The sequence below is a fragment of the Hyalella azteca genome, unplaced genomic scaffold (assembly GCF_000764305.2).
Source record: "Hyalella azteca isolate HAZT.00-mixed unplaced genomic scaffold, Hazt_2.0.2 contig3047, whole genome shotgun sequence".
Classification (NCBI taxonomy): domain Eukaryota; kingdom Metazoa; phylum Arthropoda; class Malacostraca; order Amphipoda; family Hyalellidae; genus Hyalella; species Hyalella azteca.
The window spans coordinates 9,697-24,835 of NW_025933301.1; the positions used below are offsets into that span (position 1 = coordinate 9,697).

A 15,139-nucleotide genomic window follows, 5' to 3' on the forward strand; every position below is an offset into this window, starting at 1 on the left:
TAGGCTAAATGAACTTTAGATAGGCATGCTAAATAAGAAATGCAGCTCATATGTATGTGTAGGCCTATGCAGAATTTTTACGTGTGTATGACCTAAGTTATCATAATTTTACTAGTCCACCCAACTATGTTGTCAAAAGCTGTGCTGATTTCTGATGAGTAATGACCCTTGTTTTCTGATATTTTCTTATGTCATGTGTACTTTTTCAATTTGGAACTACCTATACATATCTTTTTGTATGATCTAAGTTATCAATATCATACCTATATTAGTCCACCTAATTTTGCGGCCAAATGCTGTGCTGAATTCTGATGAGGAAGGGCCTTTGCTCTTTGATATATATTTTTTTTAATGCCCTGTGTTGCTTTTCTTTTGCTTGCTGTCAGGCTCAGCCATTGCATCCACTGACTTTTCATAAGCAAAAATAAGTGGTCTGACCTCCATGCCAAGAGGTCCAAAACAGGCAAAACTACACAAGCTCTCAGGCCCAACGGTCATCCTTGCGGTTGTCCTGTGGCTTTAAGTCTACCCTGCGTGGACATCCGGAGAAGAAGAAGAAGTTTGTTGTAGCATTGCTTTTACCTTGGACTTAGGAGACTGCATGTCTGCCTGTCCAAGATGGTGTTGAAATTTGAGTTAGTAGGTTTTTCTGAGATTGTGGGGCACTTACTGTAAACTTGTTCTAGCTTATACATATAGTAGAATGTACTTATAAGACGTAAGTTGCATAATATCTCAAAATATCTGCCGACTGTCATCTGTCAGTGCCTCACTGGACAGTGACACACGAGGATGAGGCCCATGAACCGTCACTTATTTTAAAACACTCAACTTGCTACTTATCAGTAATAACATATGATTATTATTGTCAAACCACCACTTGTTTGGTTTGATCGTAGCTACAAAGCTGTATTGAACTTGCTAGAAAGTTTCTCAGACCACATTTCGCCTATTAGCCTATACTAGGTAGTCTATTCTGTTATTTCTCTAAGGATAAAATGGACAGTAATGATTGTAGGCCCGCGAGTGGTAAAATTTGTATAAAAAAATTAAAAGTGCTGTTTCAACTTGCGGCAGCAGTGGCACTGTCTGTAACTGTAAGGGTGTTGGCACTTGGCAGTTGGCATTGACGCTTGACAGTTAGCAACTGCCTTAGTAGCGGCGTAGCCTACTGCTATTGGATGGTAGGTACCTAGCTACAGTGCTACACAGTACATGCTGCATAGCTTGACCTTTATTGTAATTTGTTAATTTATATAATTTTATTGCATTTTGCCTGATGAATATTAATATCCATGCAAAAGTGAGCTGCAGCTTTATTTACATTACAATATTTTGACTCTAGTCTCCACCCACCGTCTTCAAATTTTCAGCCTAAATAATAAATTTTGAATTTTTTACAATTTCTTTAGTTACCATATTGGTGTGATTTCTAAGAAATCTGACCAAAACTTCCTTTATTAATATAGAAGAAATTGAAATTTTAAATGTGTTATTTATTCCTACTGGCTACAGTCTACCATCAACAACACTGTGAGTCTGTGACACATACCTATTAATGATATTGGTCACCACTCCTGGCACTCCAAACTACAGTTCACACTCAACAGATACTGCACTTACTTAGATTGCTTCTCATCACTAAAAATCTGATATTTATAATATTGATCAGAAGTTAGAACTTGGCCTACCTACAATTTGCAGGCACAAGGATCAACAACTACATGATGACTACGAAGCGGCTAACATAAGTTAGATTGGGAATAGGCTAGTATCAATAGTATGGTTATTGGCATTGCCAAGGCATAATGCCAAGGTTATAATAATAATAATGCCTTGGCATAATGCCAAGGTTATTGGCATTGATATCAGCTTAGACTCTTTTGCTAATCTGTATTTGTAAACGATTGCAGATTATTTGGTCCAATGGTTTTAATTGTGTTTAATGAATAAGCTGATCTTGTATTTTATTTAATGAACATATTTTAATTACAGGATATGTGTATCATTGAAATGAATCCTGTGATCCTGCATAATTTTCTTAGTAATGTGTGGCATAAGATTTGAACCTTATGTAATTTTAATGGCCTATAACTGTAGTTTGTAAAATAGGCAGAAACCAGCAGTGACCCAGTGAGCAGTGAATGGACAGACTGGAAAGTTGAGTGGTTAACTCTCATCTACCAGTATTTGTGTCAAACCAGAGAGATTTTGGAGTCATGCATTTTTAATTACCTGATCTTATTCAGGATTTCTTCCATATCTTATTTATAATGATGTTGGTATCCTGAAACTTCTTTGCTCTTGCAAAATTAAAGTCGTCAAGAAAGCCTTGTTTGCCACTAGGCAAGATCCATTTACTATCCTTTGTCTAAATTGTATGTATAAACCTGCAAAGCAGCATACATAATATTTACAAACAATTTCTTAAAAATCTTGTGAAACTATTATTTTTTCACTCAAAATTTGGAAAAATAAGCATCTTAATTGAGTTAGGTCAGAAATTATGCAATATTGGTTTAGAAGGTTTTTCATAAATTTTTCATAATTATAAATTACAGTGCTGTTTGAGAAACATCATGTTGCATTCAGAAGAGTCTATGACATGCAGGGTTGCAAAAAACACATTTTTTTTAAATTGCCTAACCCACCTAGATTTTATTCAAGAACCCTGGGTGAAATGGTAAAAAAAAATTCACTTATTTCATATATACCTAGCTCATAGTCCTTTTCAGTTATATTGACTATTCAAATTTTATGCTGGAGAGTATCAAGTATCAACTTAATTTCATTTTCCGTAGCATTTAATCAAATAATTGTAAATTTTTGCACAGTGAGCCAGTGATGCATTATTAACCTGTTGTATCACTATTCAAACAGTGTTGTATCACTAAACTGATCCATCTGTGTAAGGCACTTTTACACAGAGATCAAATCAATGTAAAAAACTAAATACAAATCAATGTAAAAAATATGTATTGAGTCAATTAACCCACCTCTGCAGTTTTCTTGTTTATCAAAACTCATATTTTGCAAGCCTTTAAAAATTTGTTAAATTTTTCTAAAATTTGTTAAATTTTTCTAAAATTTGTTAAATTTTTCTACCGTAACTTTTTAAAAATTGTCGGAGCACTGTGAACTTGTGCCAAACATTGAGGTTTCTAATATGGTACTTGCTCAGTAATTTCCAGGCTTGTATTGCTACTACTGATGAGGGCTGCTAACTAGGAACCTAAATTATGCAAAATTCAAAACGCACATTAAAAAAACCCACTAGCAAAAAATTTCCCTGAGTGTGTTATGTCTTTAAGAAACAATACATACCTAGACAGTTTGATATTACTTCAACATTGCCAGTCATTTTGTGAAGAATTTTAATATATGAATCTATTTAAAGAGCCAAATTATCAAGTGGTTTTATGTATACATGACAAAACCAATAAAAGTCTATTGACTTAGCTCCCCTCATTTCACACACTCAACTGTGGGCTTTTAGTAATATCTTTTTTTAAACCTGTTTTATGGAATTGCTCACAATGAGTGTTACAAAAATAATAATATCAAATATGAAATTATAGTCTCAAGAGGCATCAGGATTGGCAATGAGTAAATAAACTGATTAAATCATTTGATTTTTTATATATATTCAAATATATTGAGTGGCAGTCTTTAATTTATTTTGAGGTATCAATATTCATGGTTTAGTATAAATGTTAATGACAAATTGGAATATAAACCTGTTGCCTTTAGTGTGTAATAGGTTCCAATGAATTGCATGATTTTGGTACAGAGGCATCAAGTGTTGCAATACAGTGTACATAGATAGCAGCTTAGCTAATTCTTATAAGGCTATAAGTAGTCTTTAACTATATGACTACTGGTATTTGTTATATATTAATTATAATATACAATTCGAATGTGTTAGCTAACTTATATATTGAGAGGTTGAGATTGTATTTACCTTTTAGAAAGATTTTCCACCAATCTTTTAGAAAGATTTTTTGATAGTGTTGTTCACTGTGCTATCAGCTACCTATCTGTTATGTGACTTCAATGTTTAGAAGATCCACATTCCTGAAGTGTTGTACCATAAAATGGGGTAACTTCGACCGGCGGGGTAACTTAGACCACTTTTCGTTTTTTTAACAAAAACCCGCACAACTCAAAAACTATTTGACATAGAAAAATTTTGTCAATGGGCATTAAAGGCCTAATACTGAGGCTACATAACACAATAGAAAGATTTAAAAAGTTTGCATATCCAATAGGTTAAAAAATTAAAAATGTGACCCACAAAAAAAGCTATTATTTAAAGCCTGTCAGAGTACCCCCTCCAATTTTTTTATTTTTTGGTTAAATAACTCCAGGTTTTGATGCATTGTAGTAGAACTCTTCTAGTTACATATGCAAATGACAAATTTTAGGAAAGTGTCATAGTTTGCAAATGGGGGCCACCACCCCCAAATGGGGTAACTTAGACCACCTAATGTCAGCCCTGACGGGGTAACATAGATCGGCTTGGAAGTTAATGTAAAATTACCATATATAATATATTTTATGTTTGACAGCCTATTTATGTTTTTTCTTTATGTTTCAGACGTTTGACAGCCTATTTATGTTTTTTCTTTATGTTTCAGACTCTAAAGAGTCTCATATATGGTAATTTTAACTTAATTTCCAAGTCAGTCAATATTACCCCATCAGGGCTGCTATTAGGTAGTCACATTTCCCTCATTATGCAGCAGCGCCCCCCTTTTGCAAACTATGACACTTTCCTCAAGTTTGTCATTTACAAATGTAACTAGAAGAGTTCTACTACAATGCACCAAAACCTGGAGTTATTTGGAGTTATTTTACCAAAAATATAATTGATTTTACCACCCGGTCTAAGTTACCCCAAGAGCTGGGGTAACAAAGACCATCACTTTTTCTGAAATTACATAAAGACTATGAGAGGCAGGAGCCAGCAATTTATGGCAAGTGAAGCTAGAGTATAGACCTGTATTTTGCATGTTTCAATTTAAGTTTAATTTAGCTAGTAAAAAAATGGCATAGTGGTCTAAGTTACCCCATTTTACGGTATATTGAAGCCAGTAAAATGGTCGTTATTTAGCTATTTACCTTGCTCCATACAAACTTTACAAATCTAATGAATAGACTTGTCAATAACTGTTACTCAAAGTTGTAAAGACCACCTTGGTCATTCTTGAATAATTGCAATGTAAAAAATAACATTTCAAAAAAGACAAAAAGCTGAAAAAATCAAATGAATAAAAATAAAATAAAAATCATGAAAAAAAAACAAATTAAAAGAGTCGGTGATTTTTTATTTTGTTGATATTAAAAAAAAACATAAAAAAATCACCAACCTTGAGGGGCACAGTGTATGTAAATTTCATTAGAAAATAATTGTTTTAGGACCAATGTGAGTATTTCTATTTCATATTGAGAAAAACTACATTATATTTGAATTAACACCAATGTTGAAGTTTATATTGAACTAATATATAGTTCAGGTAGGGCTAACATAAAATAGTTACAAAAAAACTCTGTGAACTCAATTTCTTTTTCCTGATGTGACAACAATTGCTAAGAACTTAAACAAAATCACTAAATGGTTTTTGATATGAAGGAGAAATCTGGTGGTCACTTTTTTGATATCATGTCATTGTGATAGCAACTTCCTTATGTCTAGATCTCTCAACTAAATGACTAGAGCAAGTCATGGGACCTAGTATCATTTATTAAACTTTATAATATGTGGGACTTTCTCGGCCTCAAATCAATGTAGGCTTTTTATAGAGGCTTGATACATAGGTATATGATGACTGTTTTTGTTCAAAAATGCTTAATAGACTTTTCCTTGGTAGCATCTATCCTATATTATTGTTTTTGAAGTTTAAAACCATAAAATCAATTTGATGCATTTGTTAGTTTTATTTAAAGCCCACTTTTCACTCTATGGGCTTTTTCATAGTAAAAAAAAACAGCCAGCATTGGTATATGTGGGTCGCCTTGTGCAACCCTGAATTGACATGTATGGTATATAAAACTGTGTCCTAATAAACTTCAACTTTGATGAAATTGCATATCAGCTTTTACTCTATAAGAATGATAATTAGGCTTGAAGTACGAGGCGTAGTTGGAAGCTTGTTTTCAGTCAAATCTTCGTCTCATATTGCCATGGCATGAATCTCTACATTATTCCTGGAAATAAATATTCATATTTGAATGCTAAGCAGTTGTATCAGAAATGAAAATGAGCCTTAGACTTTGAAAAAAATTTTGAATCTTTGATATTTCCACACAACTAGGGTAGATCAAAATGGTTCCTATCAGGTTAGAGGGGTAATAACTGAACATGTACACATATCCTTTCAAATAGAAATTCTTAGAACTGAACTCACTTTTATAACTAAGAAGTAGTTTTAGTTTCAGCTTGCAGATCAGTGTTGAATATATTTATCTATATTCACATGCTTTCAAGGTTCCAACATAAATTTATTTAAGCAAGCTGATGAATATTTTTTTTTCAAAAAAGACTAAAGATTAAAATGAATACATGAGAATATATTTTATTCCTAAAATTCCACTGGTAAAAAGATCACGTAGCAAACAAGTTTATACATTTAAATGGCCAAATTTTAATGTCATTAGTTTGGATGATTCTAACTTTTGGTTTTTCACACACAATTGTTTTTCCTTTGCAGAAACAGGCATTTATCTTGATACCTCAGAATGTTTTACAGTTATGACATTCTGCACCCTCGTTCAGGCAAGCTGTCCATTTTGTGGCTAGTTGCCACTGGCAGCTTCAAGTATGACAAGAGACAGGATAAAGACTTCAATAAAGTCATCAATGTAAATGTACCCAGATCTTGGTAAGAATATGAATGTATCCCTTCTAATGAACTATAAGTATGTCATCTTGGAATGATAGCACTTGCCAATAACATTTGTGATCTCAATAATTAGGTACCGGGTACCTATGTCTATATTGTTGTCTTAATGTCAATAATTACGTACCTATGTTTAATTATATTGTTATTGAGTTCATTGTAATTCATTGTCCAGCTCACAAATTCTGAAGCATGTGCAAATCAAGAGAACTGGTGATGATGAGAAGCCCAGACATCTTTCCTTGTACCTCTCGTCTATGCTGATGTATGGGGTTGTGAAGATCCATGAGAGACAGGTTCTACTTCTTTACCGTAAGTTTATAATTTAGTGGTCATTAATTGAACCACAACTGTTGTGTTCAAGAATGTTCCAGCATTACGGTATGGCAAGCAGTTACTTGCTTTTTCACCCTCATTTGTTCTGAAGCTCCTCAAATAATTCCCTAGTATAATGATAATACTTCACAAATTTACTCATTTTATGTAATATGCTCTACAGTGAGGCAATCAAAACGAGTCTCATGTTAACCAATGCTCTTAGTCCCACTCCCACATCTTCTTGTTTTGTATGAAACTTTTAATCAAAGTTATGATGGCAAGTGCATAATTTTTGTGCAAGAGTGATGATGTTGCATAATTCAGTGATTCTCTTTCAGATGAAGCAGTCGAGTCCAAGATCCGGCTCTGCCAGAACAGGATTCTCATTGACCTTCCTGAACACCACATAGCTGCTGTGCTTCAAAGTGTTGAGCCCTGTGGCCCTCTGCTATTGGCCCCGTGTGATGTGCTCCCTGGAGCAATTGAACTTGATCCTGGGAATATTTCTCCAAGGAGTAAGATATTATCTCATGCTATTTGTTTCAATGTGTATTTCATTTAGGTATCTATTCATATTTCTAATACTAAGTACTCATTGCATTGTCTTTATTTGGATAAATGTTTGCTTAGCTGACAACATTGCATCTAATGATAATCATCTATGTTGTGCAAACACCAAAACAGTTGATAGTTCTTCTTATGCATGGATCTTATCTCTACCTTTGAAGGCCAAAAAATAATTATCTATTTAATTTTTAAATGATTGAAATTATACCACAATTTTTGGTACAGTATATATACGTTTGGCTAATTAACCTTGTGAATTAGGACCATTAAATTTTCTTTAAATCATCATTCTACTTTAGCTAATAAGTTAGACATGACTTTGTGGTTTGGACCTCTAATTTTTATGTAAATTTTTGGACACTGTTTGTACCTCTGAACCGATGTTCTTATTATGATTAAAAATTGTTTTTCCTTGTCTGATCAAGCAGTGTTAACAATTTGAAATGAACAATTAAGATTGCGAGATGGCTTTGCTATTTCAGAGATGGCTCCGGGAAAGGGACCGCTGGAGTATGATAGTCTCAGGCAGCTTACTTCGGAAAAGTGTGTATAAATTTGCTGTTATTCTTATGTATGGTGGAAAATTTTTGCCATTTACCATTTTTGTTCCTTTCGGTGATTGGCTCATTGCTGAGTTTGGCTTGGAAAAGTGCTCGTTTCTCGCGTAATTAGTATAAATAATTGCTACCGGTAATCATGGTCTGGTAATTTCCTTCCATCTCTTAAAAGTTACTTGGTATTGTTTCTCAATTGTTGGTTAAATTATTAAGCATTAAATTATTTTCAGCTGACTATGTTGTGGTGATTTTCAAGTCAGTTGTGACCTTAAATTTTTTGTTTTGCCCAATGCTCAATGCACTATGAACTAACATAAAAAATTACATCATTACCTTTTAACATTGTTAAATTGCTAAACGAATTGATGTTCTATATTATATCACAGATCTTCGGGGATGCAAACGCTGCAAATGCTAGAGGAGGACTGGGAGCACCCAGCCCACGTCTCCGGCCCTCACTCTGTGGCTCACTTGGACGACATCACCATAAGAGAGGTCAGAGGCCGCCATTGCTGCTAACCATACGTAGTCTTGCTAAATTAGGATGTGATCTCTAATTTCTGTGTGTAATTTTCACGATCCAGCAATTTTTGGCGAATATTTGAGACATGATTATTTAAAGAATTCAGTGTTTTCAAGGTTTTCTTTGATCGTTACCTCATCTCAAACCCAGCTTTTATTTTGAAAGAGACACTCGTATGGATAGTCTTTTTCTATATCCATATTATAATTTAGTGCAGCTTCATTCTCATATAGTATATCAGTATATGACAGCCAGTAATGCGAATCTCGAAATCCTGACTATTGTAAACATTAGCTGAGCATTTCTTCAAGCTTTTACCTCCTGAAAGTTGAATGCAATACATGCACCCTCACATGTTTTGGCTTCTTATATTGTCCTTTCTTCATTTACTTTAATGTGTCCTATCGTATGACTGACAGCTAAGTTTGGACTGTACATCAATTGAATTAATTTTCACATCTAGTTTTTTTTCGCGTCTCCAATTGTTTCTTCCGTCGTTCTGATGTATAAGAATGAGCGACAAACAACGTCGCCTTTGCTTGACAGTTTTTGCGTAGTGAATACTGCAAACTTCGGCAACAAGACTAATTTTTCTTTTCTGAACGTACATAAATTTTCACTAGAATTCCAACTTTGGAGCTACACATGGTATTCGATTTCAAGGACGACTCTAATGTGTGCTTATATCGTGCTTACATTGTAGGGATGGAGTGTTGTTGGCTTAGGCAACGACATCTCATAGATATATTTTTATGCTTATGTACAGCATAAGATTTTATTTACTGCTTCATCTATTTCCACTTCAGAGCTTGCAGAGTTTTGTTGTTGTTCAACCATATTCTGGTTGCAATATTGAAGCTCGTCTTCTGAAATTACATGCGATGTATTAAATCGAAGTTTATTATTCTGTATGGATTTGATATCTATTGACTTTCATAATTGCAGGTGGACTTGCGCCAAGTTCCTGTAAGCTTGCCTGCAGAGATAGATTTCGGGCCGCCGTTCTCTGAGCTGCCTGAAGATTGGATGAGGACAGGGATTCGTTCTGCCGTCCCTGAAATAACCCTGACAGCCCCTGATGTGCCTGCCCCTGATGCGCCTGCTCCTGATGCGCCTGCCCCTGATGCGCCTGCCCCTGATGCGCCTGCCCCTGATGCGCCTGCCCCTGATGCGCCTGCCCCCTGATGCGCCTGCCCCTGATGCGCCTGCCCCTGATGCGCCTGCCCCTGATGCGCCTGCTGTCCCTGAAATAACCCTGACAGCCCCTGATGCGCCTGCCCCTGCCGCTGCTGTCCATCTTACTGATGCCGTGCCCAGCGAAATGGTCACTCCACTTCCTCCTCGCCAGGTGCCTCTTCTGTTTTAACAAAGCATTGGCGCTTAGTCGGAAAACGTTCTTAGTTTACAATAGCGTTCAACTTTAAGCAAGCAGAGTTATTAGGTAATGGCATATTCCGAAATGAATTGGTGATTAAAACAAGTACCTATTTAGTATTGGTTGCACATGAAGTCGGGTAACCAGTGGTTGAAGTTCAGAGTACCAGGATTGAAGCAGAGAGGCGCGGGTTCTATCCCAGCTCTGTGCGCCAGCTTCTTGTCAGAATCGGCTAGGAGGCCGGGCGGTTAAGCACAGCAAAAATTGAGTAGTGAGTTGTGTGTTTGAGACCACATCAAGCTGTGAATGTTCTGCGATGTTAAGAATCGGCAACAGTCCTACGGCCTAATAAACGCTGAAACCGCTATTATTTATTATTGTTGTTTTCTTGTTTAGGACTCATGAGGCACTTCATTTTCCTTTAAATTCAAACAGGTTCGTTCCAATATCTCAGTGAATTGTATCCAATAATTTAGTTTGTTCCATTTTACTTTCACTTGTTATATCTCTACTGCTAACCGATACAGCATGCGAGTCACCCAGTGATCTTTGAATTGTATCTAATGCACTCAAAATTCTCTTCTGACCTTAGCATTAAACTATAATATTCAACGCTTATTTCCTTGTATGCAGAATGTGTTCAGACAACTGTGCCCTAATAATAGCACGTTTTGTGAGAGTTTACTTCTGAATGATGCACAACCTTCATCAGGTGTACATTGTTCGTCTAAATAGGTGTCCCATATTTTAGTTATTTAAATCCTCGGAACAGGTAATTTGGTAAGTAGTAGCTTTCACATATTTTTTAGACGCTAATTGTTCGACTTTCAAAATTACATTGGAGCACGCTTGTATAAACGACAGCATCGTTCAATATGCTGCAAATCAATTAATTTTAACGCATCGAATAGTTTCATTTCTGTTTCTTACGGGTTCAGTTTGATGCTTCTGATTTTTTCCAGGGAAGGATGGCAGCCCGAAGAAGACTCGACGAGAAGCTGCAGCAAGAAGTAGCTACAAGTGTTGGTCAGTCGTAATTGTGTTTTTCCTTTGACTTACTATAATAACTTTCATTCTTAACTAGACGATTTTTTTTTGTGGGGGGGGGGGGTTGTGTGAACGACGTGCAATGCCTTCTGCGGGACGGTTGCGGGCGCAGGCTTCTTGTATGTGGGAATTTGTACCTTATCTGGAAGTAAATGTTGTGTGGGGATCCCTCATTTTTATTAATAAAAAATCTTATTAGAAAACACCTTGAAAATCTTAGAAAACCTGCCTGCTGACTCACAACTAAAATATATTTTCCAATTATTAAACATTTTGTAATCATCCTACTATATATGTATTGATAATGAAATTTAACCTTACCGTATTATTATTCAGGATTTTTTTGCATGAATAACTTCAAAACGATTTTGTTTTTTATTAGGAGTTAACAAACATTACATTATTCTAATCATAACAGAAGTCGTGCAGTAAATTTCATGGTTCGTGGTGCTTTACGTTCTAACTATTGGGACTGACCATCACGATAATGATTTTACAATTTACGATCATTAAAAATTTTTCAGTTCTATATATTTCCATTGCCGAAACTGAATTCTGTGCTATGAAAGAGTTTGAATCTAGAGGGCGGAGTCAAGAGTTTCAATAAATTTCATTATGACTTCACCGTTTTACTGAATTTGACTGAAATTTTGAATTCCTATCGAGAAGTGACGTCGCTGTTGATGCTCGATAAAGCACATCGTGTGCTATTCACTATTTGTTGCTCTCGCTCCCGACCTTCTCCATATTTTTAAGGCATTTAATTAATTCACATTGTATGTTCTACACCCACAGTGCGCATTCGTCAGCTTCGAACATTCGTTGGTGGTTCGGAATAATTATATGAAAGAACGGAGTATTTATTGATGACCCTAATGAACAATGATGGGTAAATTTTAGCTGTTCGATGTCGAAGTATATCACTTATCCTTCCTGTTCCTAATATAATAGTTATCGATCATGCCGTGGAAGAAAACGCTTTTCGTTGGGTCATTTTGAAAGTGTTTTTGTTTGTATTGGTTCTCGCAACAATTGTAAGACAGCTAGCATAACGGGCAGAGGTGATGTATCTTGCTAGCTCTCATAGTTGTGTGTGGTATTTTCTGTGGGTATTGCAGAAGACGTTCCCGCCGTAACAGAAGCTGCCTCAGCCACTGCTCCTGTTATATCTCCGCCGTGAGTATTCACGTCACAGCCATAGCGTATTGTTTCCTGTAGCACTCATTAACCCCTTCTCAAACTTTTATTTTCACTGTAATATTACTTGAAATTTAAACATCGTAATTTTCGTTGATAATTGTAATTTTTATATTTTAACGTTCACGTCAAGACAAGTGTGGTGGCGATTATTAAATTAACACCCATTCGTGTCTCGCCAATGCCAATTCAAAATTATTTTGAATTATTTGTCTCGCCAATGCCAATTCAAGTTTAATTCGTTTGTTAAGTTGTATAACTTTGGTGGGCGTTGATTGATTTTGAATGGTTCTCCCGAAGACAAACATAATGATATAATTTCGTGAAAATACCAGCACCTGACAAGATTCATGTTTGTTATAATAAAAGATCCTGAATAAAGAAAAATCCTATGAACTGAGTGCCCTTTGAACTCTCATAGTCCGATTCTTTCCTTCGACTTGTATTTACTCCGAATAGCTATCGATTCTATTTGCTTGAAAAAAAAGCACAAAGATAAAATGAACTTGCTCATAAAGGAAATGGTAGTGAGAGCTTTCATTTAAGTAATCACCAGCTTTGAGAGGTTTGCGATCTACTTAAATCTTTCGGGTGCCCTTCCATCCAATTCGGTGCAACAGTTCACATCACTTGTTATATTAAAAGATCCTAAATCATATCAGGATCATATCATATTCAATTTTATCAGTATTCAGACTAGTGCGTAAACTGCAACTAACAGCGCGTTCGACGAGCAGGCTGTTCTCTGCCATCGAGTCAACGCCTGCTGGCGCGGCCGACGCTGTACCGCGCGCTCCGATCAAGCCCAAGCGCCGCACCAGCCCGCTTCTGGACGTCACAGAGGCGCTGCCAGCAGCTCCTGTCATTCCTAAGCGACGTACTCTTATCATGAGCGGCTCCGAGGTTTGTTCAACTTGTACCTACGACTTTCATTAAAATGTTCATGTTAAGGTTTATTCATTTTTACTAAGTAGTGACGGAAACTAGATAAAATGCTATGAGGTTTTTGGTTTCGTGCTTCAGTTTCAGAGGCCAATACGATTACACAAATCTCAAAGCAAGTGTATTGAACTAACGTGTTGTATAAGTATCTTACGTAGTGCATGTAATCGATCTAGAGCAAATCATGGCAAATGACCAAGGTTCGATATTACGTCGTCCTCTTTTTGCCCAGGTTTGAATACTCCTTGATGTTGTCGATAGTTCATGTGAATTATCGACATTCTTGTGTCGGTTATTATGGCGTAGACATAGTAAGCCCTTGTGTAAGTCTAAATTTGACAAAATTCTTGTACGAATATCGTGATTCAGTTGGCTCTCGCGCCCATCGACGCTGTTAAGAAGCCAGCTGCTGCTCGGCGCATTGGCCGTAGACGAGGCATCATCATCGACAAGTTTATCTACATTCCCAGGGAGAAGTTTCGTTTCCAGCTCCAGGAGGGCCATGAGACGCTCAGAGCTCAGGTAAGGCCACCTTGTGTTAAGAAACAGAGAGTTTAGAATTAAAGCCAACCTATAGGTATGGACACCCCTGACGAGATTGGAGTCTGATAGTGATCAATATTGTCTTGAAGTTGCTTTCCATTCCAAGCGATGTGAGTTTTTGCGATTACTCAACCCATATGCACGCAAGTCACCATAAATGGCAACTTGAAATTGCATGACAAGAGGCTCCCACGGTCCCTGGTTTGTGCTTGAATCTGCGTTATCGCGTTTCTACCAATCTTCTTTCTATCCATTCATACATAACATTTCCCACTAACCGCGCTCAGGAATTGAAATATTAACCATTTTATAAGAGTTGTGGCCCACACGCCAGAAATAACGTTTTTTTCTGACCAGTGAAGTCTCTGCTCTGGTAGTTAGTACAAGAACGGAACGGACACAAGACGGAGTATGCAACTAATTTATTGATGCATTAACAAGCGACACTAGACAAAACTAACAACTAGCAATCGCAGACTCTTTATTCTTCGCATTTCGAATTTGCCGTGTTTCCGTGAAGAGTTAATCACTAGTCTTCCGAGATAATTCAAGCTTCATTTTATGATGTACCTAGTAAAAAATCGTACGGATTTCTGATCTGTTTGGTGCAGAATTGTTTTTCTTTACTGTTTTGTATTTGCTGCATTAGATTCTGCATAGCTGTTCCTATATTAAGTGTCTGAAGTGGTCGCACAAATAACTGAATCAGCTATGTCAAAATAAATTTTGGCACTGATATCGGTCTGGTTTTTACAGAACTCACGGGATACTATTGTTGACTAAATTTTGGTACTGATATCGGTCTGGTTCAGTGCCCCGAAATTCGAACCTATTTCGCGGGATACCCCCGCGAAATTGAACTAAAATGTTTGTCTTACCAGTGGCCGTCGCGTCGAATAAAATGAATTTAAATTTAAATCGATATATATAGATAAAATGAATTTAAATTTAAATCGACATATATAGATAAAATGAATTTAAATTTAAATCGACATATATCGATAAAATTAATTTAAATTTAAATCGATATGTATAGATGACGAAACATTCATAACAAGAATGACCTTGTGATGAGTTTAGGACTTCGTAGTCCGTAGTCAAGGTGGTAACGGTAAACATTGCCACTTGCTTACCATTCTACATTGCTTAATCGATGTTATCAAAAAAGGCG

At 36.2% G+C, this 15,139-nt stretch overlaps 2 protein-coding genes across 2 annotated transcripts; both read left to right on the forward strand.

Moving 5' to 3' along the window:
* The first annotated feature begins 6,709 nt into the window (after window positions 1-6,709).
* On the forward strand, window positions 6,710-10,049 carry LOC108681634 (meiotic recombination protein REC8 homolog). The gene is made up of 6 exons (XM_018170686.1): window positions 6,710-6,881; window positions 7,075-7,211; window positions 7,556-7,732; window positions 8,267-8,327; window positions 8,728-8,836; window positions 9,810-10,049. The coding sequence occupies exons 1-6, from the start codon at window positions 6,739-6,741 to the stop codon at window positions 10,047-10,049; spliced, it is 867 nt and encodes a 288-aa protein (XP_018026175.1). The 5' UTR covers window positions 6,710-6,738.
* A 26-nt stretch (window positions 10,050-10,075) lies between these two features.
* On the forward strand, window positions 10,076-14,751 carry LOC108681635. Its single transcript, XM_018170687.1, has 6 exons — window positions 10,076-10,212; window positions 11,202-11,265; window positions 12,405-12,462; window positions 13,221-13,386; window positions 13,795-13,947; window positions 14,725-14,751. Exons 1-6 carry the CDS (start codon window positions 10,186-10,188, stop codon window positions 14,749-14,751), a joined length of 495 nt encoding a protein of 164 aa, XP_018026176.1. The 5' UTR covers window positions 10,076-10,185.
* Window positions 14,752-15,139: the final 388 nt, after the last annotated feature.

What these genes read in the sequence shown, in the direction of transcription:
- LOC108681635 (XM_018170687.1), top strand. Translation starts at nt 10,186, where the DNA reads ATGGTCACTCCACTTCCTCCTCGCCAG. An exon ending in CTCCACTTCCTCCTCGCCAG is followed by an intron (nt 10,213 to 11,201) that starts GTGCCTCTTCTG and finishes GATTTTTTCCAG; the next exon opens with GGAAGGATGGCAGCCCGAAG. An exon ending in AGAAGTAGCTACAAGTGTTG is followed by an intron (nt 11,266 to 12,404) that starts GTCAGTCGTAAT and finishes TGGGTATTGCAG; the next exon opens with AAGACGTTCCCGCCGTAACA.
- LOC108681634 (XM_018170686.1), top strand. Translation starts at nt 6,739, where the DNA reads ATGTTTTACAGTTATGACATTCTGCACCCTCGTTCAGGCAAGCTGTCC. An exon ending in ACAGGTTCTACTTCTTTACC is followed by an intron (nt 7,212 to 7,555) that starts GTAAGTTTATAA and finishes ATTCTCTTTCAG; the next exon opens with ATGAAGCAGTCGAGTCCAAG. An exon ending in ACGACATCACCATAAGAGAG is followed by an intron (nt 8,837 to 9,809) that starts GTCAGAGGCCGC and finishes TCATAATTGCAG; the next exon opens with GTGGACTTGCGCCAAGTTCC.